This window comes from Sciurus vulgaris, assembly GCF_902686455.1.
Source record: "Sciurus vulgaris genome assembly, chromosome: 8".
Classification (NCBI taxonomy): domain Eukaryota; kingdom Metazoa; phylum Chordata; class Mammalia; order Rodentia; family Sciuridae; genus Sciurus; species Sciurus vulgaris.
The window spans coordinates 64,517,662-64,545,228 of NC_136468.1; the positions used below are offsets into that span (position 1 = coordinate 64,517,662).

The 27,567-nt window shown below is 35.1% G+C and overlaps 1 protein-coding gene across 1 annotated transcript in view; it reads right to left on the bottom strand.

Annotated features, from left to right (window-relative positions):
- PHTF2 (putative homeodomain transcription factor 2) overlaps nucleotides 1–27,567 on the bottom strand; it is a 162,586-nt gene that overhangs the window by 113,292 nt on the left and 21,727 nt on the right. The window contains 1 exon segment of the mRNA XM_079150254.1: nucleotides 6,612–6,691. Within this exon segment, the coding sequence (XP_079006380.1) occupies nucleotides 6,612–6,656 (45 nt within the window). The 5' untranslated portion in view covers nucleotides 6,657–6,691.

Sequence of the window (27,567 nt, forward strand, 5' to 3'; positions counted from 1 at the left end):
CATGCATTCATAGTGCCTGAAATGATGAAAAGCTATATCAAAAAAACTTAAATATAAAGAATTTTCTACTAATATTATTTTAGTGAACCCAGTACCTTTATACTCAGAAGTAAAGCATATGACCCTTCAAATCTGTAAACATTACCTTGTAATAGTTCAGAAGTTCACAAGGATATCACTAGAGAACAGTGTAAAGGCTTTTATCTATTTTTCCATTTTCTTTACTCATGGGAATTAATTCAGTACCTATATTGTGTAGGTACTGCAAGCTCAAACAGAGAAATTCTCTAACTCATGGTACAGTTGACAAAAACTCTAGATCAGGTTAAAAAGGGGAGGGGGGGTTGGGGCAAGACAACACCTTGAGCGCCCTTCTCTCTCGGTATCTGTTTCTCATCTGTAAAATGAAGACACTAGAAAGGTTACTGTCTAAGTTACCTTTAAAGCATCTCTATATTTCTGATTCCTTAGTTTAAAAAAAGTTAAATTCTAGCACAAGGTAAACTCCATGATCACTTCAGGAGGGAAAAAAAGGAAATGATATTTGCCAAAGAGAAGCTTTTTCTCAGGTTTTGCATTAGAGAAATGTAATTCTTTTACCAACAATTCTACTAATCAATTAAACAACAAAATCAAGATAAGGTTATACAAGTGAAAATTCACAACAAAGGAGGACAGACAGACCAAAGCCATAAATAATAGACAATGGTAATCACAAATAGGGATAATATTAAAAAATGATCATTTCTGTTCCATTTTCAGTGTTAAAGAGCTTTCGGAATCAGTCAAACTTACAAGAAAGTTTGGTCATTTAAAGAAAGATACCCAGTAAATTCACCAAACAGTATAGTGCATTCCTTAAAATTACCACGTAAAATAAGACGGAGGTAAACTTAAACTATATCTGCACTTCTATGTATCTATTCTATTCACTTTCTAATGAATTATTTGTTTTGTTCCTTCACAAAATACTGCTCTTTACCATGAAAACATGGTATATGATTCCAGATAAAGAATGAAACATAGTAAGGAAACCTATTTGTGCTGAAAATTGAAGCAAAGAGAGAGAGCAATAAGATACAAGTGTAGGATTCTCAAAAAATACAAAAGAAACTTGACCACCTTCTCTAATCCTGTTTTTTTTTTTTTTTCCTTTTTTAGCAGATACAGAAATGTTCAATTTAAAAAAATTAACCATGACCTTTAAGGAACTAAATATATGATCAAGAATAGTTCATATTCAGCAAAAGTGAAGAGAAAGGAAGAGAACTGCTACAGTAATATTGACTGAATACCTACTATACACCAAGCACTATGCTTAATGTTTATAAGTCTAATTTCATCATCACAGCAATCTTAGATTCTTTAACTGATAACACAAAAACATAAAAGTTGCACATATTAATGAGGCAGCATGTAATGTTCAACATATATATACGCTACATAATATTTAAATCAGGTTATACAAATTTATCTCCCCAAACATTTATCTTTATTTTTTTATGGTGAGAACTTTCAAAATTCTTTCTTCTAGTTTTTTTAAAATATACAGTACATAACCGTTATCTATATTATGCAATATAGTCACCATATTGTGCAATAAAACCCCAGAGATTCTTGATCTAAAAGGATTTTTTTCTCAGAATTTCTCTATTTGAACTAGCAGTACCTGTATACAGTGTACTAATAAGGAAAATAAGCTTAAGTAAATTAAGAAATTCACCTAAATAAATAAAGTCAACTAACCTAAGATTATTCAGAAAAGTCATGTTTTCCAACACATAATCAATCTATACTGTTGTTTTCAATGAATTTTAATTTTTAAAACTTCACACTTGAACTTAGCTGCTACAAACTTTATGAATGAAACAATGGATTAATATTTTATACACACTTAAATGCATACTTTTATATTCAATATTTTTGGACCTCACAGAAATTATCAATCAGCATTAAGAGTAAGCCAATAATTTATCACAAAGTAGATCTGATGACCCTCCAAGAATAGAACACTGAGAAAAGTAAACTCTGGTTTAACTTACATGTATGTATGTACTTTTTTAAAAAGTGAAATTTTATTTTTATTTATAAGTAAAACAGCAAATGTCATAATAGATTTTAGATAATGATTCCAAATATTTATGTACTTAATAATAACTGGAAACACAAAACTTAATTCAGCACAAACATCCCTTAACACTTTATATATAAGGGGCCAAATGATTGACAATCTTAACTTCTAAGAAAATGAAGAAAATATTTAGTATCCTCATCTTTTCTTGCTCAATTCTATGCTGGTTGTATGGGACAGAACTATACAGAAGAAATAAAGCTAAACAATTCCACAAGGAATTCACTGATGACAATGTATGGCTTTAGCTATATCCTTCAGAAGCATATTGAAGAGGGACTGCTACAATCTCAGAACATTATCTTATTTGGAAATAGGCTCTTTGCAGATGTAATTAAGGATTTCAAAAGAGATCTTATCTTGGACGAACCCTAAATCCAATGAGTGCTGTCATTATAAGAAGAGGAAAGGCCATAGAAACAGAGTGAAGAAGATAATGTGAAGATGGAGGCAGAGATTGGAAGAATGCACCTACAATGATGACAAACCAAGGATTGCTCACCAGAAACCAGGAGAAGATATGAGACAGTTTTTCCCTCAGATTATCTCGACTGTAATCCCAGTGGCTAGGGAAGTTGAGAGAGGAGGATAACGAATTCAAAGCCAGCCTCAGAAACTTAGCAAGGCCCTAAACAACTTAGCAAGACCCTGTCTCAAAATAAAAACAAAAGTAGGAATGTAGCTCACAGCTGAAGCACCCCTGGAATTCATTCCCAGAACCCACTCCCCAAAAAAGAAAAGAAAGAAATGATAAACAAGAAATATAAAAACAGAGTATTTTGATATAAAAAACACTCAACAGCCCATTAACCAAAAACAATCTAATTTCTCCTGTTACCATCCTTGTCACATGAATATTCCTCCAATAACTGAAAATTACTTTGTAACAATAGGAACCTCCAAATTATTCATGATTATGATGACTTATAATAGTACAACATTAAGTTTAAATTAGTTAAGAGCCTTCAGAAATCTCAAACCACGCACAAAGCAATTTATTAAAAATACCTGATACTTAAATTGAATTTCTATATACTATATATATTTTATTTTTTATATTGATTATTTTACTTTATACACACACACATAATTTGAGACAGGCTCTTGCTAAGTTGCTTAGGGCCTTGCTAAGTTGCTCAGGCTGGCCTCAAACTTGTGATTCTCCTGACTCAGCCTCCTGAGTCACTGGGATTAGCAGGTATGTGCCACCATGCCTGGCTAACATATATTTATAAATTAAAATAATTTGTTTTTATTTTATTCTGGAAATTTCACATCTGTTATCAGAGTTCTTTGTTCAAAACAGTCTGTAAATAATGGCTTTTGGGACTAACTAGTAATCAGTACTCAAAAGAAAAATATGAAAATGTCAACATTTTCCAGTAGAGAAAGGCAACTCTAGAGTCAAACAAAAGTTCAAGGAAATGAAGATGACTATTTTTTCAGTTTTATTTATAGTGATACTACCCAATATAGGATCGGTACTACTGAATGGTGATGGTCACAAAAGTAAAGAACATTAAACTTTTTAAATATTCTAATCCAGGACATCTTAACCTAGATTCCAAGTCAGAGGTGACAATTTGTGTGTGTGAACATCATATATATTTTGCTAAAAATGAGGTCCTCAGCTTTCATCACAATTTCAAAAGGATCCATGATTGAAAAGAGGTTAAGGCCATTATCTAGTCAATGTACGCAAGTGGAAAATGAAGTTCAAAGAAATAGAGTTATTTGTCTAAGGTTAAAAAGTCAGTTCCAGGTTTAAGCTTTCTTTTCACTGAAGCATAAATATGGTTAAAAGAATTTTTAATAAGCTTGAGAGAAAAATAATCTATATAACCTAAGAGCAATAAGGGGACTTCTCAGGCTAATGACAAAAGAAAACACCAAGACAGAAAACATTAAGCAAGATGTGAGAACAATTCATCCAGTAGAACACAGGAGGAAAGACAATTCTAGGAGGATTGTTCCCAAGAAAGGAGAAAAAGAACTGAAAAAATACCTGAATGTGAGAATTCAAAACAATCAAGCCAAAAAAAGGTAGCAGACTGAATATATTATCACAATAATTACAGAATACAGTTATAAATGATACACACACAAACATAATAATGTAAGCAGTGAACACTGATTTAACCAAACTTTTTAGTCACTGAGAGGATAGGAGGAGGAGGTAGCTTTTGAGGCAGTTTATTTTAAAAAGCTAAATCCTTATCAAAAGATCAGAAAGAAATCAACAAGTAAAATCTACAATGAAATAACCAATAAAAAACAAGGTAGGCATGTTTAAAAATATAAATGCAATAAAAACCATCAATGTTATTCGATAGGACACTATTGCATTTTGCACAATTCTTTGTTACAAGGGACTGTCAGAGCAGAAGTCAGCAACTAAGGAAATCTAGCTCTTTTGTCTGTTTCTGTAAGTTAAGTTTTATGAGAAGACAGCCATGTGATTCATTTTACATATGTCTGTGGCAGATTTTGTGCTAAAATGGTAGAGTTGACTATTTGTAACAAAGTGTTTACAGACTTAAAAACCTAAAATAGTTACTAGCTAGGCCCAATTTGGTTACAGACCCTAATTTGGGAAACTGCATGACTTTTATTTAGCATCTGAACACTAGCCACAAATGCCAATATTTCCCCACCAAAAGTAATTATGAAAACCAAAATATTATGCCCCATATATTCCCCCACTCCCTCTCCTCAATCCCCTACTAAGAATGAGGAGTGAAAGGATTTTGGTTTGAGAAACACTGAGCTATAAGGAACTTAAAACGATAGCTCCTGGGGAACAGAAATCAGAGGCTGGCAAGCACAGGGAAAGGTACTATAGTACTGGGGCCTGTTATTTCTCTCTCTCTCTCTCTCTCTCTCTCTCTCTCTCTCTCTCTCTCTCTCTCTCTCTCTCTCTCTCTCTCTTTGTTGTTCTTGTTCAATAAGCCTTGAAATAATAATCTTTCAAAGCATTCATGTGTATTTCTTCAAGAAAAACAAATCTAAAAGCAAAAGAAAAAAACAGATCAGATGAAGTCTAGTTAATGATTCTGGTAATTACCTAAACATGTGAGCATATTTGCTGGTTTATTTTGTAACATTTGTTATGATTGCTCTGGAAAAGTTTTTGGATGCATGTATCCAAAGCTGCTAGATAAATGACTCTCGAATAAGAGAGGCTTTACTGTGCTAACTATATGTGAGTATAATATTTCAAACCCTCCAAACCCAAGAAATGTCAGCTAGACAAGTATGTTCTATAAATGATCTTCAATAAAGTTTTAAATGTTTAACATAAAAAGCAGATAGAGAAAATGTTTTTAAAAACATTACTTCCACAAGTAGAAATTAAGAAAGAGAAAAACTCAAAGATATATATGAAAATTTTAATACTTATTTCTCTTATTTACCTCTTTAGCTAGCTAAGCAAACTGACTGGAAATTTAAAAGTAGACATGACATCAATACAGAACCACAAAAGACTAAATTAATTATATGTCAGAAATAATACTTTCAATTTAGTACTTACATGAACTTACTTAATTGAAAGTATTGATAACATATCCAAAGATAGACTGTATTCTTAGGTTTGTCTAATCTTTAAAATGTTTTCATTACCACTTACTTTCAATTCACCTAAATTTAAAAATTGTCTGATTTTCCCTCAGGGAAAAAGATTTAAATGTAAAATTATATTTTGCTAACAGGAATCTGGAATAACCCATCAAAAGGTTTTAAGATATGGAAACAAATATAATTCACTACACTATTAAAAATCTTAAGATATAACGGAAAACAGCATACATTTTAAGGAAAGTAAAGAGTCTACTTTTCAACTACTGTATTTTCAAAAGAGGTCCATTTTTCTTTTGGACTTTATAAATAAAACATTACATTGATAAACTTATTTTGAATGACACAGTTCATTAAGTAATTACAGCAACTAATTCTGAAGCATTAAAATAAACACTTTAAAACTTCAGTTTAGAAAATACAAACCTCAAATAGCTTATTTTACTGAAAAAATTCAGCTGCTGACTATAATTTACAGTGAACACATACTGAAAACTAAAATCTCTCTTGACATAAAATAATACTAAAATTGTAATAGTTCTATCCTAGCTTTCTCCTGAAAATATTAAAACAAGAGATATTTTAATGCTTTTATATAATTCTAATTATATGCATAATCCTGGAGATTTGGGTTATATTGAACTGATAGTAATTAGTCAAGCTACTTTGATAATGTGGAGTAAAATATGGAGAAAAATATTTTTAGGCATCATCTTTCTAATTTATTTAGAAGTAAAATAAGTACAAGGAAAACCAAAACAATCTACCCCTTCCATTCAAAATCCTAAAATCTATTTGGTCATTATTTTAGGTAATATTTGATATAAAATCTATAGCATAAAATAAACGTGAATTTTTTTAATAAAAGCAATTAAAAGGTTAAAAGATTTAACTATCAACTTACCTTCTTTTGATACCAGACTATAGCATCTGTGACTTTGGACGCCATTTATTCCACTGAAATTACACATTCGTCATTTTAAGCTGTACAAGAGAGAAGAACATGCAAATGACTTTACTTCCACATTCCAAAAGAAGTCTGAACAACTTGCATACATAGCACTCTGATTACTTGCAGAGCAAGGGGTGTATGACTATACTTATATTACACCCTTCCTCATTACTATTTTAGCAACAGCTTCTCCTAAGTAAACAAAAATCAGTTGTCATAATAAAAGGTTCTTGCACATGAATATAGTACATCACTGTTCTTTAAAAATAGGTTCAATTGGTTTTTAAGAAAAACAAACCTTTGAAGTAAGTTTCAGAATTTCCCAGGATTAATTGGAAATTCTTCATTCACAAATTCACCTATAATAGAAATCAGTTCATACACTCAGTAACAGGTAAGTTTTACTATAGTTTCTGTCAAGGGACTAGCAATTACTGTTATTTTTAAAGCATGGTTTTATAAAGATGCCAATATTTATAATCATATTTAATTTTCCTTGATAGTCATCAAAAAATTGAACTAAAATGAAAATTTAAACCAAATAAGTTTAAAATCTATGTTAAATACTATGCCAATATAGAGTTATTTACAAAGGAATAATTAACATTAAAGACTTCCCAGATAACAAGATTTGCTAATATTTAGAAATTTACCACAGACCATCTCAAAAGTATCTTTCTTGTATTTTTCTAAAACAGTACTGGGTACTAAATGCAATAGTTCCTTAGCTCTAGAGAGAATTTCAAACTGATTCCAGTTAACTCCAGAATACTATTCTAGTCATAAGATGACACTGGCATGTACGGCACCTCTTGTATGATGTTAAGGGCAAGCTAAAAACAGGTTCAAAAGCAGATATTGGCCCTACCACTTATTGCAAAAGCTGGATCATCCAAAGCCACACAAGGTCTCAGGCAAATCATGGGAACGAGGGACCTGCTGAGCCTACTCAGATCCGCAACTGTAGAAATGCTACTATATAGTGTGCCACAGTAAACCATAATATCACAGGTTTTATATACCATTCTTGGGACCACGTATGCTTCCTTAACATACTAGGATTCAAGCATAATGAAAAGTATACTATCAAATTCAAATGTCAGGCCAGGCTCCGTGCTATATGCCAATAATCCCAGATATTCCAGAGGCTGAAGTAGGAGGATCACAAATTCAAGGCTAACCTCAACAACTTTGGCAAGATCCTATCTCAAAATAAAAAGGGCTGGGGTCTAGCTCAGTGGGTAGAACACCCTCAATCCCCGGTGCTACTTACATACAGAAAAAAGTTCAAATGTCAGATGATCAACACCTAAAATTTAAAGCAGAATTTACTTCTTATATTTTTTCTTATATTTTTGACAGTATTATAGACCAAATAATTGTATTACCTTTCCTAAAATATTGATTCCATCTTTAACAGATCAAATCCTGGCAAACTCAAACAAACAAACAAAACAAAACAAAAACAAAAAACAAATCCAAGCTAAGCAAACTGTTTTGAAATTCCTGCCAAATACCCTGATATAATGGAAAGAAGAGGGTCACAGAACCAAAAGATTACGATTCAAATATCAGGTCTATCAGGTCCATTATTCATTATGTAATATTGAAGAAGTCACTGAATCTCTCTGAACCTCAGTTTCTTTCACTTTCAAAATAGAAATAAACATTCTTTATCTCTTATATAGTTCTGTGACCAATAAGTAAGATAATATACATACAATGCCTACCACAATCCAGAACATAAAATTCCCCAATTATCAGTATTTTAATGATTGGTTTTTATATTTAAAAAATCCCCCAATCCAGATAAACATAGGAATTATTTATATTTCTTTTTTAAAACATGGAAAATAAGTGAGAGTGGAAATACATGGAATTATGTTTTTGTTGACACTGAAAATAAAAATAGCTTCTTCATTATCATAAGATCACAATGTTAATTCTCAACTACACACACGTGAATTATTTAGAGATTTCAAAGTTCACCTCGTCTGAAGTTTCTTGGTTAGGTGTAGCTATCTTCATTTCTCTCACCAGTGTTTTACAGGGAAGCTTTCCTTTACCAACTTAAAATCTCCCATTTTTGTTTTTCTGTGCTGGAAGTCTTTGGGAAAATACACTCATTTTAACCACATTCTGTTCTATAGACTTGCCCTACTGGTTCTGTTAGATGGTTCATTACAATATAATACCCTCAGTATATTTGTCAAGACAACTGGGTACACTTTCCAAACTGATAAACTCCTCCCCCGCCATACAAACTACAATAAATGTACAAAAATATGAGAATATTTACTTCCTTTCACTTTAGCTGATCTTTATTGAAAACAAATTTACAGATTATCTACCCAGATATGAATCTGCTCTCCTAATTCCCCAAGAATATAGATCTACGTTTCATATAAAAAATGTAAAAGGGGTTTTTATCACCCAATCTACTAAATTTATGAAATATTTAATATGTTTGGGGCATATTTAAAAGATCATCTATAAACAATAGTATTAAAACAAAAAAAAAAGAAAAATCTTCAATAAAAATGAAAAAAAATATTGCCTGCCTCAAAATAAAACAATTTGAAAAAAAGCCAATTTTTAAAATACATTTTAGTTTACACCAACTTGCATTCAAAAATAAGTTTCAAAGATCTAACAATATCTAGGTATAAAAAGTGTCCTGTGTTTTTTTAATTATGGGTCTACATTAACAAAAATTCAATTTTCTGATTTAAAAACCCCTTTCCTCAGTAATGATATGCTCTGCAAACTTATTTAATAGTTTTTCCATTGTGTCAACAACTTTTTAGTGACAGTGAGTGGCTCATACCTATTTTTAAAACAGGTTTTACAGCATGCTAAGATAGGTTTCTGAATCAGACATCTGACAAAGCACATGCAGTCACCCAAATATCATAAGTAAACATTAAATAAAAATAATTTTACATGAGTATAAATAAAAATTGATATACAAACGATTCTGTGGATATGAAGATTACTTCTAAAGCCTTTCCAATTTCTTTGATTCAATGACAGTACAGGAATATATAGCTTTATAGTCTCTATTGTCAAATCTGTCAGGATACTTCATGTTATACAATTGTTTTAACATTAAATTACGACATTAAAGTGAATATACTGAGGGAAATGCATCATAAAAAAAGTTTTATTGAGTAACTTGAGTCAGAATCCAAGTCTTTATGAACTGATCTGATATAAAGATGTATGTTACAATATGGTAATGATCCAACTCTAAAACCATAAGGCTAACTGTAGGCATAATATTTAAATCTTGCTGTGGACAGTTATTCGAGCTAATTCTCTCCCTTATACTAATTTAATCATCATACCTATCAAAATATCTGAATTTACTCCTTACTATGTAAATTTCCACACATAATGAATTTACGATGCCAAAGACCAGACTGGAGGGAAAAGATGACTATAGAAAAAAATAATATATGAAGTCTGCCTTTCTAGACTTTATCGAATATAATAATGCCCAAGAGTATTCTTTGTGCAGATCTAGTAAAAAAAAAAATTGTCAGGTTTTTAACTATGCCTGATGTTACCAAAACTTACTCTACCATATACTATATAATCCTACAATGTACTCCCCTCATTCTGAAAAAAATTTATTTGTTCCACCATGACTATCACTAACCTCAGAAAACAATTTATTCCCACCCACTCCCATTATTCTTTTCTCCACTCATCCTTACTTCCTCCAAGATGAAGCTTCCTTTACAAGTACACATTTGGAATAAAAACTGCTGCAGCCTGATGTCTTTCAGTACTTAACTAAACTAGTAAATCTTTCATTTAACTAAAAATGCAAAAACACATAGCCAAAGAGGTCACTTGATCATATGTAAACACTTTTTTTCTCCCCACGCAGTATTGGGGCTCAAACCCAGAGTCCTTGCACATGCTAAGTAATATGTAAACACCCTTGAAGAAAATAGGGGGCATCACTCTTCCTCTGTAGTACTCTATAATATGCAATAGAGAGAGCGGAGGAGAGAAAAAGCAATGACAAAATATAGAATGGTATCTTTAGTAAATAGTGATATTTACTAAATATCACTTAGTTATATCAATATCAGTTATTCTTTTCTTGTTCCTATCCCTTTAATTTCTTTCATCTGTTGGACTGATAGAGCTTGAAGGACTATGTTGAATAGAAGTGATGAAAGAGGGCATCCCTGTCTCCAGTTTTGAGGGGCACTGCTTTCAATTTTTCTCCATTTAGAATGATGCTGGCCTTGGGCTTAGCATAGATAGCTTTTAGATGTTAACGTATGTTCCTACTAGCCCTAGTTCTCTAGTGTTTGAACATGAAGAGGTGCTATATTTTGTCAAATACTTTTTCTGCATCTATTGAGATGATATGATTCTTGTCTTTAAGTCTATTAATGTGGTGAATTATGTTTATTGATTTCTGTATGTCAAACCAACCTTGCATCCCTGGGATGAACCCCAATGGACTGTGGTGCACTATCTTTTTAATATGTTTTTGTATACAATTTGCCAGAATTTTATTGAGAATTTTTGTGTCTATGCTCATCAGGGATATTGGTCTGAAGTTTTCTTTCCTTGATGTGTCTGGTTTTAGTATCAGGGTGGTACTAGCTTCATAGAATGAGTTTGGAAGGGTTCCCTCCTTTTCTATTCTACATTTAGAAGATCCAAAAAATTCCACCAGAAAACTTCTAGAACTAATAAATGAATTCACCAAAGCAGAAGGATATAAAATCAATATCCATAAATCAAATGCATTTCTATACACCACTGCAAAAGAAATTAGAAAAATTGCCCCATTCAAAATAGCCTCAAAAAAAAAAAAAAAAAAAAAAAAAACTTGGGAATCAACATTACAAAAGAGGTGAAACACCTCTACAATGAAAACTACAGAACACTAAAGAAAGAAATTGAAGAAGACCTTAGAACATGGGAAGAACTCCCAAACTCTTGGATAGGCAAAATTAATGTCAGAATGTCCATACTACCAAAAGTGTTATACAGATTTAATGCAATTCCTATTAAAATCCCAATGACATTCTTTATAGAAATAGAAAAAGCAATCATGAAATTCATTTGGAAAAATAAGAGCACCCAGAATCGCCAAAGAAATCCTTAGCAAGAAGAGTGAAACAGGAGGCATTACACTACCAGACCTTAAACTACACTATAGAGCAACAGCAACAAAAACAGCATGGTATTGGCACCAAAATAGACATGAGGACCAATGATACAAAATAGTAGACACAGAGACAAACCCACATAGATACGATTGTCTCATGCTAGAGAAAGTTGCCAAAAACATACATTGGAGAAAAGATAGCCTGTTCAACAAATGGTGCTGGGAAAACTGGAAATCCATATGTAACAAAATGAAATTAAACCTCTGTCTCTCACTTTGCATGAAAATCAACTCAAAGTGGATCATGGACTCAGGCACCAGAACAGAGACCCTGCACCTAATAGAAGAAAAAGTAGGCCCAAATCTCCACATGTCAGCTTAGGAACTGACTTCCTTAAGAAGACTCCTAAAGCGCAAGGAGAAAAAATAAGAATAAATAAATGGAATGGAATCAAACTAAAACACTTTTTCTCTGCAAAGGAAACAATCAATAATGCAAAGAGAGAGCCTACAGAATGGAAGAAAATCTTTGCCAAATGCAAGTCAGATAGAGCATTAATCTTGAAGATATACAAAGAGTTCAAAAAACCTAACACCAAAAAAACAAATAAACCAGTCAATAAATGGGTTAAGGAACTGAACAGACATCTGGCAGAAGAAGAAATACAATCAATCAACAAACATGAAAAAAATGTTCATCATCTCTAGCAATAGAGAAATGCAAATCTAAACTACTCTGAGATTTCATCTCACTCCAGTTAGAATGGTACTTATCAAGAATATAAGCAATAGTAAGTGTTGCTGAAGATGTGAGGGAAAAGATACACTCATACACTTCTAGTGGGACTGCAAATTGGTGCAACCACTATGGAAAGCAGCATGGAGATTCCTCAGAAAACTTGCAATGGAACCACCATTTGACCCAGTTACCCCACTCCTCAGTTTATACCCAAAGGCCTAATATCAGCATACTACAGTGATACAGTCACATCAATGTTTATAGCAGTTCAACAGACAAATAGCTAAACTATGGAATCAACCTAGATGCCCTTCAACAGATTAATGGATAAGGAAAATGTGATACATATACACAATGGAATATTACTCAGTCTTACAGAAGAATGAAATTATGGCATTTGCAGGTAAATGGATGGAGCTGGAGAATATCATGCTAAGTGAAATAACCCAATACCAAAAAACCAAAGGCCAAATGTTTTCTCTTGATAAGCAGATGCTAATCCATAATGGAGGGGGGCAGAGAATGAAAGAACTTTGGATTATGCAGAGGGGAGTGAGGGAAGAGGCGGCATGGGAATGGGAAAGATGGTGGAATGAGATGGACATTATTATGCTATATACGTGTATGATTATACTACCAGTGCGACTCTGCACCATGTTCAGAGGAGAGAGGAGTTGTGCTCTATTTGTGCACAATGCATCAAAATGCATTTTACTGTCACGTATAACTAACTAGAACAAGTTTTTTAAAAAGGAAAGAAAAAGAAGAAGCAATGACTAAACAGCAAAAGGGTTGAGTCCTAGATCCAAATTCTGATACTAAGAGCTGTATACTATTGAATAAGTTATTGAGTTCTCTGGGTCTCAGCTTCTCACCAGTACCGTCTAGCCAAATATTCCACAACTCAATTGAGATTAAACAAGCAACAATCCCCATAATGTACAAATGTTCCTCTGTATTTTTACTGACACAAGGATATTAGTATTAGATAAGTCCATGTTACATTCAAGGAATTTAACATAGAACTTAGACAAAATGCAACAAATTTAATTTTTTAAAGGTAATTTGAGTAAATCTCCTCAGGCCCTGGGATCTCATTATTATTCTTTTCTAACAACTGTTTATCACTCCCTACTGTTTACAAAATAAAATCCATAACCCCCTTAGAATTATTTCAATCTTCTACAATCTGACCCTAACCTACAACCCAACATTGTTGCACACCATCTTCTCATTTAGTTTCAATCATACCATACTTTATACATTTTCTTACCTCTGTGCCAAAATTATTATTTCCTCTTAGAAAAACAAGGTAGTTTTTGATAAGGCTTCATAAATTCCACTTTCTCCACAAGTTCCTCCCAAACTTTTCCAATCAAGATTTTTTCAATCTTACTTTGTGTTCCGATTACACTTAAAATATTCTGGTTTGTATAGACTTTGTTGTACTTACCTATATGTGCCCCCATTTCCATTTATAAGTTAACAGAATTCCAATGTTTTTATATCCAAATTATCCTATAGGGTTTTTTGTCTATATTAAACACAAATATTTATAAACCAAATAAAAAGTTACTGATCAAAGCACTATCACAGATGAATAAGTTTAAGGACTCAAACTGAAAACTCTACTTGCTCAACTCCTGTACTACCCCAAACATGCACATAAACACACAAACATACTCTTTCTTAACATTAAAAGGTGTAAAGATACTGTGAAAAACAGTAAATATGTTTGGTTTATTTACTGACATATCAATCAATATATAACAATTATAGGTCTAAAAAGTTCAATGAAAATGACTTGGAGTCAAACCTGCCAAGTCTAGTCTAACTCCATTCCCAAATGCTAAAGTTAAATATAACTCAGTTGCCTCCCCCACAGCTAAAACAAGCAATTTTTAGACTTTGGAAACTGGGAATGAAACTGCTCTGCCCTTAAAAGGATAGTAAATGCTAAGGTTCAAGTCAAATTTTTCATTCTGAGATTGAAGCTTGGGAAAAAGGTGAAACTTATCCTGATAGAGGAATATGGTAATGGGCAGAATGAAATCTACCAGTTCCTCCCCCCCCACACCCACACCCCAAGAGGGATATAGAGGATTTTTCGTTGTATTTTTAGATATACATGGCAGTAAGGTATATAAATCTTAATAGTTTCTAAACTACTACATTGTAATCACATGACCCATAAATTACCACAATTTTCTAGAAAGTTGTTAATTCTTCATCTGGAATGAAGATAATATTTCACGGAAATATGGTGAAGAACAAACATTACATCATATGTTAAAAGTTGTTTCAATCTTGGAATAGAAATATTAAATGCAAAATATAATCTAATAAACAAAACTATCCATTTTCCATTATACCAGTTCATAAAAAGAATATTTTTTTAATTTTTGTATTCCTTAGTGGAACCATTACAATGTCTGTGTATTTCAAATATATACATAACCTAGGAAGAAAAATCATAGGCAAGTAACATTATATTACTGTGAAATCTAAGAGAACACCTAGTTTAGTTTATACCTCATCATGAAGACTACTACTGAATAAAATCTGAACATTAAGGATGTTTCAGTCAATATCTGATCATTTAATATAAATTTTAGTTACTGAACATTTACTAGTATCATACAGTAATAGAAACAATAAAACAATAAGCAAGAAACAAGGTCCCTGCCTTGATGAAACCTATACTTCATAAAGAAGAAACAAACAATTAAAAAGATAATTTTGTGTTGAGGAGGAACCATAAAGGAAATAAATATGGTGATATGATTAGTATAGTGGGATACTTTAGGAAAGGATAACTGTTATGGTTTAAATACTAGGTATCCCCCAAAAGCTCATGTGAGACAATACAAGAAGGTTTAAAGGTAAAATGATTGACTTATGAGTTATGGTCAGTAAATTAATCCCCTGACAGGGATTAACTTGGTATTAGCAGTAGGCAGGAAGAGTGTGGCTGGAGGAGTTAGGTCACTGGAAGCCTGCCTTTGGTGTGTATATTTTGTCCCTGGCAAGTAGAGTGTCTCTGCCTCCCAATGCCATGTCATGAGCCACATTCCTCTGCCACACTCTTCCACCATGATCTCGTGTCTCACTTTGAGCCCAGAGCAATGGAGCCAGCTGTGCATGGACCTCTAAAACCCTGAGTACCCAAGTAAACTTTTCCTACTTTAAAATTTTTCTACTCAGGAGTTTTGATCACAGTAGCAAAAAAGCCAACTAAAACAATGACCAAAGACTCTCCTCTGGGATGATATATTAATTGAGAGCTGAAGGATGAGGACAGTCAGCTACATTAAGAATTAAAGGTAGGACTTACAAGTGAGAAAGATCAAAAAGAAGTGTGAAGAATGAGAGGGATCAGCAAAGACAAAGACCCTAGAATACAGGGGATAGTGGTACAAGATAAAGTCTGAGAGGGAAGCCAGGGTCATAGATACCATAGCAAGTAATTAAAAACAAAACTATAAGTAATTAAAGTGATCCAAATAGAGCAGTGATGATCTAACTTCCAAAAGATTACTGATTGCTATGTAGAACAGATTAGACTAACATAACTCCATGCAGAAGGTGATTATATGTTGGTTTCAGCACAAGCAAAAGAGATGGAAATAAGTGGGTATTTGTCAAGAAAGGCTCAGGAGTGCTACATTCCATGAGATCTTACATGTTACAGAACATGAGTTTGCTGTGTGGATTTTTTTTTTCCTTTTTTTCTGCCTTTCTCTTCTTTCTTTGGGTGTGTGTCTGTTATACTGGGAATCAAACTCAGGGCCTCATACATGTGAGGCAAGCTTTCTACCACTGAGCCATACCCCAGCCCTCAGCTTTCTTCCTGTGTATATTATTAGCAACTTGGTTGGCATGGCAGACTATTAATTAACTCTCCCTATTCCACATTATTCGTCTTTAGTCAAAAATATTGGTATATCAGCTATCTGAAAGGCTGAGGCAAAAGGATTTCAAGTTCAAGGTCAGTCTGAGTAATCTGGAGATATCCTGTCTCAAAATTAAAAAGGGTCAGGGATGTAACTCAGTGGTGGAGTGTTCCTGGGTTTAATAACCAGTACCCACACACACACACACATACACACAACACATTATTGCCCAAAATAAAGATCTTTTCTAAGCTTTCTTACAGCTAGGTCTGGCCACAACTTTGTTCCGGTTCCAAAACAAGGAAAAGTGTTGAGTAGAGCTTTCAGATGGGGAAAGCTTTTTTGTTCTCCTGTTTCCTACTTTCAGTTACAACTGATAAACCAATTCAGTGAAGATGTAGGATACAAGAATGATATTCAAAAATGAGTAATTCTGATACACCAAATGAACTAGCTGAAAAAGAAATCAAGAAAGCAGTCCCACACTCCCTCCTTGCTTTCATGCTCTCTCCTCCTTGCTTTCATTCTCTCTCTTGCATGCACCCTCTCTCCCTCATTTTTTCTCTCTCACCCTGCAGGGAGACACTCTGCCTCTCTGCTTAATAAAAATCTCTTGTGTAAATTCCTGTGTCTGGAGTGGTTTCTGGGTGCTTTCATTGGTGCCATGACTCAGATGGGTTCTTCTACCGCCGCTTAGGTGGGTGGAATCCCATCTGTCACCCCAGACCCCCTGACCCTGGTCTCACCTTCCATTTGCCTGGACACTCTCCTCTACAACCACCACCGGCCTTCAGATTGGTGAGTTTTCCCTTGGGTCAATTTAAGCACTCCTCTGATGACCTGAGTCGTGACGGCTGATCATCCAGCACCCTTGAGGCGGCTGAGGAGTCGGGGTTCCCCCAGTCACGACTTTTGCAGTTACAGATGGTCCCCTTAGTTGACCTTATCTGAGGGATGGGTCCCTGATCTATATGGTGGAGATTCTCTCTCAGGGTTGAGGGTCCTCTTCACGCTCACTCTCGAAAATCTTGACGTCAGGTTCCTCAACTCTCTCAGCTTTTGCCCAGCACACACCGACGGTCGGGTGATGAACCCATCACTGTGCTGCCTTCTCGTCTCCATCCAATTAGTCTGTGACCTCGGGACACCCTGGACACTGACTCGGCTGTATCAGTCTCCACCATGGGATCTGGGTCCTCCATTTCAGCAGATTCACCCCTGGGGTGTCTACTAGACAATCTTAAACTCCTTTACCTGACCCCCAGCCTAAAACCACCAAAACTTATCCCTTAGATAATCAATCCAAAATGGTCACGTAATGGCACACAGCTTCTGTGAGCGAGCGGGCAGATGGAAGGAATTCCTTATCTTCAAGACTTTTCTTTCTTGCACTTCTTTGCTCTTCCTGCAAACCTGAACACCTCCTTTTGGCTTCTTCTCCCCCACTTAATCCCCCCTCCCCCTCCAACCTGGACTTAGCTAACAAACCACCCCCATACTGGTCTGCTGTGGCAGAGACCCCTCCAGCCCCTGCTCCTCCATCTCCTTTGCCCCGTTCTGTTCCTGCTTCTGTTCCCCTTCCCAGCCCACCCAGTCCTCCTACCACGAGGTCCCACGCACATATTCTAGCCCCCCATTGAGAGGTGCCTCATATGGAGGGAGTAACCCTAACCAGCTCAACAGCCAGTGGCATGTGGCAGTAAGGAGTATGATATAGTAGCCCCATTCCTCAAAAGTAGTGAGAGATAATTTTTCATAATTTTCTGCATCCAAACCTGACCTGATTACCAATCAGGAAAAAGGGTGAAAAAACCCTAAGCAATTCCCCCTGCCTAGCCTTGCTGAAGCCTACACTGGAATGTGGACTGCAGCAGGTTCAGCGGGGGACCAACCTGAGACTGAAGAAAAAAGTGTCCATTTTAAACTTCTCCCCTAGGCTGCAACACAGAACTAACTCACTCATTCTCTCTCTCTCCCTCTCACCCCTTCACTCTGCCTTTCTCTTTCTCACTCTCACATGCTACAATTAATGGCCATTATCATTTTTTCTTCTAGGACTCTTGTTTTGTTTTTCTAAAAGGCTACATTTTTTGAGCTCACAATTTTGATTCTACATACCTACATTAATGATTTTTGATCAATTCTATTTTTATTCAACTCGAGTTATTTTTGAACATCAGTTACATTGCAATGGCGATAAAAGCTACAAGGCCTTTGCTTTTATGTTATGTGTATATCTTGTTGTCTGATATCGTGTTGTCTGTTTATATATGTACATCCAAATACAACACTCATAAAATTAAAATTTAAAAAATGGATCCAGATACCTTTAATTCACATGATTTAAAAGGTCCAATTCAAATTGGGTAAACAGATGAAAGTAAAATGTCTTTGAAATTACTTCGAATTACAAGTCTCTAGGTGGTCAAATTAATATCTATAAAATGTCTAATATCAATTGTTTTTAGGACTTTTCTTCCACAGGAAAAGGACAACAGATACTATTCAATACACTTGTCTGATATCTTGGTTTTTACAGTAAAATCAGTAATTTGACATGTATGGGATTATTCAAATGTGTGTGTTAGAGACATCTGATTAATTTACAAAGTTAAAATGCTAACTCCTTAAATTCCATGGGGTAACACACTTAAACATTATTGGTCTTTTCATAGATTGGTAAAATGCTTTGTGTCACCACTAAAAATAAGGTTACTAAGACTTACATTCTAACAGGTATAATTCTATACACAAAGGGATCCAAAAATTTCAACTGTTTCAATTAGCGTACTGTACATAACAAAATATTTCATTTTATTAAAATGGAATAATTTATCTAAATTCAGAAATTTCATAAGAGTTGTTTCAGAAAGTGAACAAAAAGGGGTCAACATATAGGAAAGAAAAATAAAAGGTTCTAGGTACAAAAATATATTTAGTAGAAGGGAGAAGAAAATGTTTCTGGGTAGGAAAGTCTTTCTGTGATGAAACCTGGGATGGGATCCATGGTCACTGCCTGCTGGCTCTCCCCCCATGGGGATCTGAGCCACCTTGACCATGCCCCCTCCTCCCTGATCCACCATGGTATGTTTCTGCCTCTTGTCATTCCAACCTCCGCGCCCACCACAGAATTAGATTCTGAACAGTCCTCCCTCTACTGGCAGTGGGTCCTCAGAGCTCTTCTACAGTGGCCCTGATCTATCTATCTATCTATCTCTCACTCTCTCAGAAAACCCCAGCGCTGAGTCAGGGTCTCCCTTGACTTCGGCCACAGACCTGGCAGGGACAGTGACAACCCTCACTGATGGTCTGCTCCTGTGTGGGAAATCAGAGAGGTTGTGGGAATGTCCCTTCCTCTCCTGTTTCCCTTCTCTGCGCTCCTGAGAACTCTAAGCCAGGGGCTCTGCCCAATCTAAAATTCTCTGCAACCCCCATCCCCTTGGCTGTCTCCTCACAAACATTTGGCCTCTCCATTTGACTCTAGATCTTAACTCTCACAGGCTCATTTTCTACTGCAACACAGTCTGACCCCAATATAAGTTAGATAATGACTCCTCTTGGCCAGAGAATGGAACTTATACAACTTCTGTCACACAGAAAGTTCTCCAGCCTTTCTTTGATTCATGTTTTGGATATAATGCTACACTGTGTTAACTAATGTTCATATAGACTCAGGAAACAATATATGTAAAATTCTTAAAATGACATTTAAGAAACAGGCAAAGATCAACTTCAGAACTAGAACACATTATATAAGATTTGTAAAGAGCCCCACCTTACCTGAGATAAGGCTCTGCCTCCCACCCTGCTGTATGTCAGAATGGCTCCAAAATAAGCCACACTTCAGCTTAAAGTTATATTCAAAAGATTGTTTTTGTTGTAAAATTACTATGCTCTCAAACAGGGGATATAATGTATAGCTCGGTCAAAATTCAAGATAGCTATTATTAATGTTTTGCAGAGGTACTACTTCAAAAAACAAACAATCTATAATAAGCCATCACCTATAGGACAGGTTAGATAATATAGACCCCAATTAAATAAAAGGGGATAAATGACTGTAAAGTCATAAACATTAGAGTTAAAACCCAGTACTCTTACTTTATGACTGGTGACACTGGCTTGCTGGATGTTTAAGATTAAACTTAAGATTAAAATACAGGGGCCCAGAAAACCATTATTTGGCTCTTGCCCTCTATGTCAGCCGGAACCCAGGGAATGGGAAAGCTTCTCTAAGGAGCTCTACAACTCTGGGCCACATGACCTCCCAATCAGGGAGATTAATGAGATCTCTAGAGGATAAAAAGCCAATCAGTGCACCTGCTGCAATGAGGTGGGTCACTGAAAAAGGGAGACATCCCTGATGCTTCCAAAGGAAGCCACATCATCAAGGAGACCCTACCTAGCAAATGGCACTTAAGGAGCTAAGAAGCTGCTCTCAAGTTCTCCACGAGTAACCCCTGTGGGAACCCAGTAGACCCTTAACAACAGATAAGAACAAGGTCAATTTGACCAGCTTGATCTTGAACACCTAGCAAAACAGTTAAAACCAAACCATAGCCATTCCTGGGCATTTAAAAGAAGAAACAATAATTAAATGTAACTTAAGATGTACACTTATGTTAGCTCCAAGAATAAATAAGACTGGAGGCTACTAAAGAGATTCTTAGGTAGGAGTGCCTGATAAACATCAAGAGAAAGTACCAGAGTCAGAAATTTTTGGTCATTTTAACGTCTACAGATCTTCCTAAACAGGACCATGCCTGCTAAATTGCCCTTAGAAGTTCCTGCAAGATCAGATACACAAGTTCTGGAGCTGACAGACACACAAAAGTTCACCAAACAATAGGCCAATCAACTGCTTCTCCTTCAAGACACCCAGAGCCAAGACCTGTGATTCACTATTGACATCGCCGGCTCCAAAAACTCTGCTCCTACCTAAAGCCCTCCCTAATCCTCTTTTTTTGCAGGAATGAGACGCTTCGCCCCTAACCAGCAGAAAGAAGCTACAGAAGAAAGACCATTGTCCCACCTCCCCTGCCGGTATCTATAAAAACAAAAAGGGAGGAATGTTGGCATCAGATCTGCTATTTTGCTGCTACCATTATTCCCCCTTCCCCATACCACTTTAAAATCCAGATTGTTAGCCTGCAAACTTCCTCACCAGCCATTGGTCCATAGTTATTAGCCCGCCAAATTCCACTACTTAAGAATAGCTCCCCCGCCATTTTCTCTCTCCTTGCTTTCATGCTCTCTCCTCCTGGCTTTCATTCTCTCTCTTGCACGCACACACTCTCTGTCTCTCATTTTCTCTCACCCTGCAGGGAGACACTCTGCCTGTCTGCTTAATAAAATCTCTTGTGTGGAAAAAAATAAAACAGTCCCATTTACAACAGCTAAAAAAAAAAAAAAAAAAATACCTAGGAATAAATTTAACTGAAGAAGCAAAAGAACACTACAATTAAAACTATAAAACACTGATGAAAGAAATTGAAGAAGGAGGGTGAGAGGGAGGGAGGAAGGAAGAAAGAAAGAAAACCCATGTTCATGGACCAGTAGAATTAATACTGTTAAAATGTCCACACTGCTCAACATGATCTCTAGATTCAATGCAACCCCTATCAAAACAGTAATGACATAACCCAGAATACAAAAAAAAAAACTCCTAAGATTTGTTTGGAACTACAAAAGAACCCAAAGCAATACTGACCACCTCAAAAAATAAATAAATAAAACTACAGGCAACATAATACTTGATTGCCAAACTTCCTACAAAGCTACAGTAATCAAAACAGCATGGTACTAACATAAAAATGAACACATAGACCAATGAAACAGAAGAGAATCCAGAATAAATCCAAGGTCAACTTATTTTTGACAAAGGCATGAAGAACATATACTGGAGAAAGAAAGCCTCTTCAATAATGGTCTGGGGAAACTGTATATCTATATACAGAAAAATGAAACTAGACCCCTACTTTCCACTTTGTACAAAATTCAATTCACAATGAATCAAAGACTTAACGGTGAAAATATAATTGTGAAACCACTGGAAGAAAATATAGGGGAAACACTTCAGACGTTGGTCATGATAAAGATATTTTTGGATATGACCTCAGAAGAAAAGGCAACAAAATCAAAAATCAGTAAATGGGACTCCAACAAACAAAAAAAGCCTCTTTACTGTAAACAGTAAAATAGAGAAGACACAACCTACAGCATGGGAGAAAACATTTATTGAACTATACATCTAACAAGGAATATCCAGAATATATAGGGAATTCAAATAACAATTTAAAAAAGAAATTTTAAATGGACAAATGATCTGAACAGATATTGCTCAAAAGATAACACAAATGACCAACTAGTTATGTGAAAAGAATGTTCAACATCACTATCAGAGAAAAGCAAATCAAAGTGACAATGAGCTATCATCTCACCCTAGTTAAAATGGCTGTTTCTAAAAAGAAATACACACACACACACACACACACACACACACACAAATGTTGGTAAGGACATGGAAAAAAGAGAACTCATGCAGGTTGCTCAAAAACCTAGAACTAGAAGTGCCATATGATCCAGCAATTCAATACAAAGTATAAATTCAAAGGAAAGGAAATCGGTATGCTGAAAAGTTATCTATATCCTCATTTACTGCAGCTCTCTTCACAAGTCAGATTCAACCCAGGTGTCCATGAATGGATAAATGGATAAAGAAAATGTGGTACACATACACAATGGGATATTATTCAGCTGCAAATAAGAATGAACTGGAGATCAATATGTTAAGTGAAATAAGGCCAGCACAGAAAGAAATTACTGCATGTTCTCACATTTGTAGAAACTAGAAAGTTGTTCTCAAAGAAAAGTAAAAAATAGAACAGTGTTTAGCAGAGGGTGGGAAGGCTGGAAGAAATAGGGATGTAGAGAGGACAGTTAACAGGCACAAGAGTGTAGTAGGATACCAGAAAAAATTTGTAGTGTTCTATAGCCCAGTAGGATAACTATGCTTGAAAATGATTAAACGTATATTTCAAAATAGCTAGGAGAGATCATGATTTTGATGCATCCAACACAAAGATTTAAGAAATGTGTAAGGTAGTGCATCACCTGCACCCACATGGATCTCCAGTCTCACAATGCCCAGGCCCACCCCACAGACCTCTAGCAGCGGGTCCCACACGGTCTCAGCGCCATACTGTGGCACCCCCATCTACCAACCTGGGGGTACACCTCTGCCCACCATCATGGATTATTCCCAACTTGGATGCACCCATCTTTAGTTGGGGAAGCTCCCATCCTGGGACACCACATTATCAAGTTCCTCTCATGCATCAGGCCACTGAAAACTGGGAGGTTTTTGTAGTATATATAGTTCTGTTGTAGAATTTTTTTTCATTAGTAGTATTACCACTATTATTCCTATTTTTCTTTTTTTTATTATTTTTCTCACTTTATTTTCCTCTTACCTGTTTCCTTGGAGTCTCTTTCTCCCTTTTCTCACGCTAACAACCAATTTCTTTTGATTCTACTTTCACTATTCCTACGACCTAGTACCTCTATAGACTCACTTCTTATCTAATTAACATTACATCCTCCACCCCTCCCCATCCTCTGTCTACCAGTAGAAACTGTGGACCTTATTACAAACCTATTATTGATGCTATAGATAATAATCAATCTCATCATCTCTGTTTATTAAGACAATACTGTTAATATCTTAATAGGGACTATTTGGGTTAAGGTTGCATATTGTTTGTATTGTGTGCTGCTAATATTGATCCCCCCCTTTAAGGTGGATATTGGAAACCTGCAGGGTCACTATAAGCCTTTAGGGGGAAATTGTAATACCTCAGATCTGCACTGCTATAGGGGAATATAACAAAAACAACATGAAAAAACAAGGGACAAAAGTGATCCAAATAAACTAAGATGCCATATTAATAGAATCCAATGACAGCATGGTAGAAGAAATGTCAGAAAAGGAGTTTAGAATGTACATAATTAAAATAATCCAAGAAGCAAAGGATGAGATAAGACAGCAAATGCAGGCAATGAATGATCACTTCAATAAACAGTTAAAATAGCAAATGCAGGAAGCAGAAGATGATTCCAATAAAGACAGAGATTCTGAAAAAAAAATAAAATAAAATCCTTGAAATGAAGGAAACAATGAACCAAATTAAAAACTACATAGAAAGCATCACCAACAGACTAGATCACTTGGAAGACAAAACCTTGGACAATGAAGACAAATTATTTACTCTTGAAAACAAATTTGACTATAGAATATGGTAAGAAATCATGAACAGAAATTCCAAGAATTATGGTATATCATAAAAAGACCAAAATTAAGAATTACTGGAATTGAAGAAGGCACAGAGATACAAACCAAAGGAATGAACAACCTATTCAATGAAATAATATCAGAAAATTTCCCAAACCTGAAGAATGAAATGGAAAATCAAACACAAGAGGCCTAAAGAACACCAAAAGTACAAAATTACAACAGATCCATACCAAGGCACCTTAAAATGAAAATGCCTAACATACAAAAAAAAGACAGAATTTTGAAGGCTGTGAGAGAAAAGCATCAGATAACATATAGGGGGAAACCAATACAGATATCAGCAGATGTTTTCAGCCCAGACACTAAATGCTAGAAGGACCTGGAACAACATATTTCAAGCTCTGAAAGAAAATGGATGCCAACCAAGAATCTTATACCCAGCAAAACTTACCTTCAAATTTGAACAAAATAAAATCCTTCCATGATAAACAAAAGTTAAAGAATTCACAAATAGAAAGCCTGCACCACAGAACATTCTCAGGAAAATATCCCATGAGGAAGAAAAGAAAAACAACAATGTAAGTCGGCAAAGGGAGGAACTACCCTAAAGGAAAAGTCAATCAAAGGAGAAACCAAGTCAAGTTAAAACCAAAAATAAGCCAAAATGACCAGGAATACAAATCATATCTCAATACTAACTCTGAATGTTAACAGCCTAAACTCATCAATCAAAAGATATAGACTGGAAGACTGGATTTTTTAAAAAGGCCCAACAATATGCTGCCTTCAAGAGACTCACTTCACAGAAAAAGACACCCACAGCCTAAAAGTGAAGGGATGGGAAAAAACATACCACACACATGAACTCTGTTAAAAAAGTAAGGGTTTCCATCCTCATATCAAATAAAGCAGACTTAAAGCCAAACTTAGAAGGAATAAAGAAGGACATTTCATACTGATTAAGGGAACCATCAATCAGCAATACATAACGATCGTTAAGTATTTATGCCCCAAACAATGGCACATCCATGTAGGTCAAACAAATCCTTCTAAATTCCGGACACCAAATAGACCACAAGACAATAATACTAGGTGACTTTACTACACCTCTCTTACCACTGGATAGACCTTCCAACAATAATTGAACAAAGAAACCACAGATTTCAATAACACAATAATTTAGACTCAACAGACATATATAGAATATTCCATCCATTAATGAGGGAATACACTTTCTTCTCAGCAGCACATGGATCCTTCTCTAAAACAGACCATACGTTATGCCACAAAACTACTCTTAGCAAATAAAATAGAAATACTACCTTGTATTCTATCAGATCATAATGGAATGAAATTAGAAATCAATGATAAAATAAAAAATAGAAACTACTCCAACACATGGAGACTAAATAATATGCTACTAAATGGTGCATGGATAGCAGAAGACATCAGGAGGAGATAAAAAAAATTCTTAGCGGTAAACAAGAACAACACAACATATCAAAATCTCTGTGATGCTATGAAAGTAGTACTAAGAGGAAAATTCATTGCATGGAGCATATTCAAGAAAAGAAGAAAAATTCAACAAAAAAATGACCTAATATTATAGCTCAAAGTCCTAGAAAAGAACAGCTCAATACCAAAAGTAGAAGATAGGAGATAATTAAAACCAGGGCTGAAATCAATGAACTTGAAGCGAAAGAAATAATTCAAAAATTGACAAAAAGTTGGTTCTTTTTTTTTTTTTTTTTTTTGTGGTGCTGGGGATCGAACCCAGGGCCTTGTGCTTGCAAGGCAAGCACTCTACTGACTGAGCTATCTCCCCAGTCCAAAAAGTTGGTTCTTTAATAAACAAAATTGATAAACCCTTAGCCACACTAATGAAGAGAAGGAAAGAGAAAACTCAAATTACTAAAATTCGTGATGAAAAAGGAAATATCACAACAGACACTACTGAAATACAAAACGTAATTATAAGCTACTTGGAAAATCTACACTCCAACAAAATAGATGTCGAAGACATCAACAGACTTCTAAAGACATATGATCCACCCAAACTGAATCAGGAGGACATACAAAATTTAAATACATCAACTTCAAGCAATAAAATAGAAGTAGTCATCAAAAGCCTACCAACCAAGAAAAGCCCAAACCAGATGGATTCTCAGCCAAGTTCTACAAGACCTTCAAAGAAGAACTAATTCCAATACTCATCAAAGCATTCCATGAAAAAGAAAAGGAGGGAACCCTTCCAAATTCATCCTATGAAGCTGATATCACCCTGATACCAAAACCAGACAAAGACACATCAAGGAAAGAAAACTTCAGACCAATATCCCTGATTTTGAACATATATCCCTGAACATAGATACAAAAATTCTTAACAAATTTCTGACAAATTGCATACAAAAACATATTAAAAAGATAGTGCACCACAATCAAGTGGGGTTTATCCCAGGGATGCAAGGTTGTTTCAACATCTGGAGACAATAAATGTAAGTCACCACATCAACAGACTTAAAGTGAAGAATCATATGATTATTTCAACAGATGCAGAAAAAGTGTTTGATAAAAACAGCACCCCTACAAGCCCAATACACTAGAAAAAATAGGGATAGTAGGAACATACTTAACATTGTAAAGAATGCCTATGTTAAGCCCACAGCCAACATCATTCTAAATAGAGAATAACTGAAAGTATTCCCTCTAAAAACTGGAACCATTCCTTCTAAAAAATGGAACAAGACAAGGATGCCCTCTTTCACCACTTCTATTCAACATCGTCCTTGAAACTCTATCCAGAGCAATTAGACAGACCAAAGAAAATAAAGGGATACAAACAG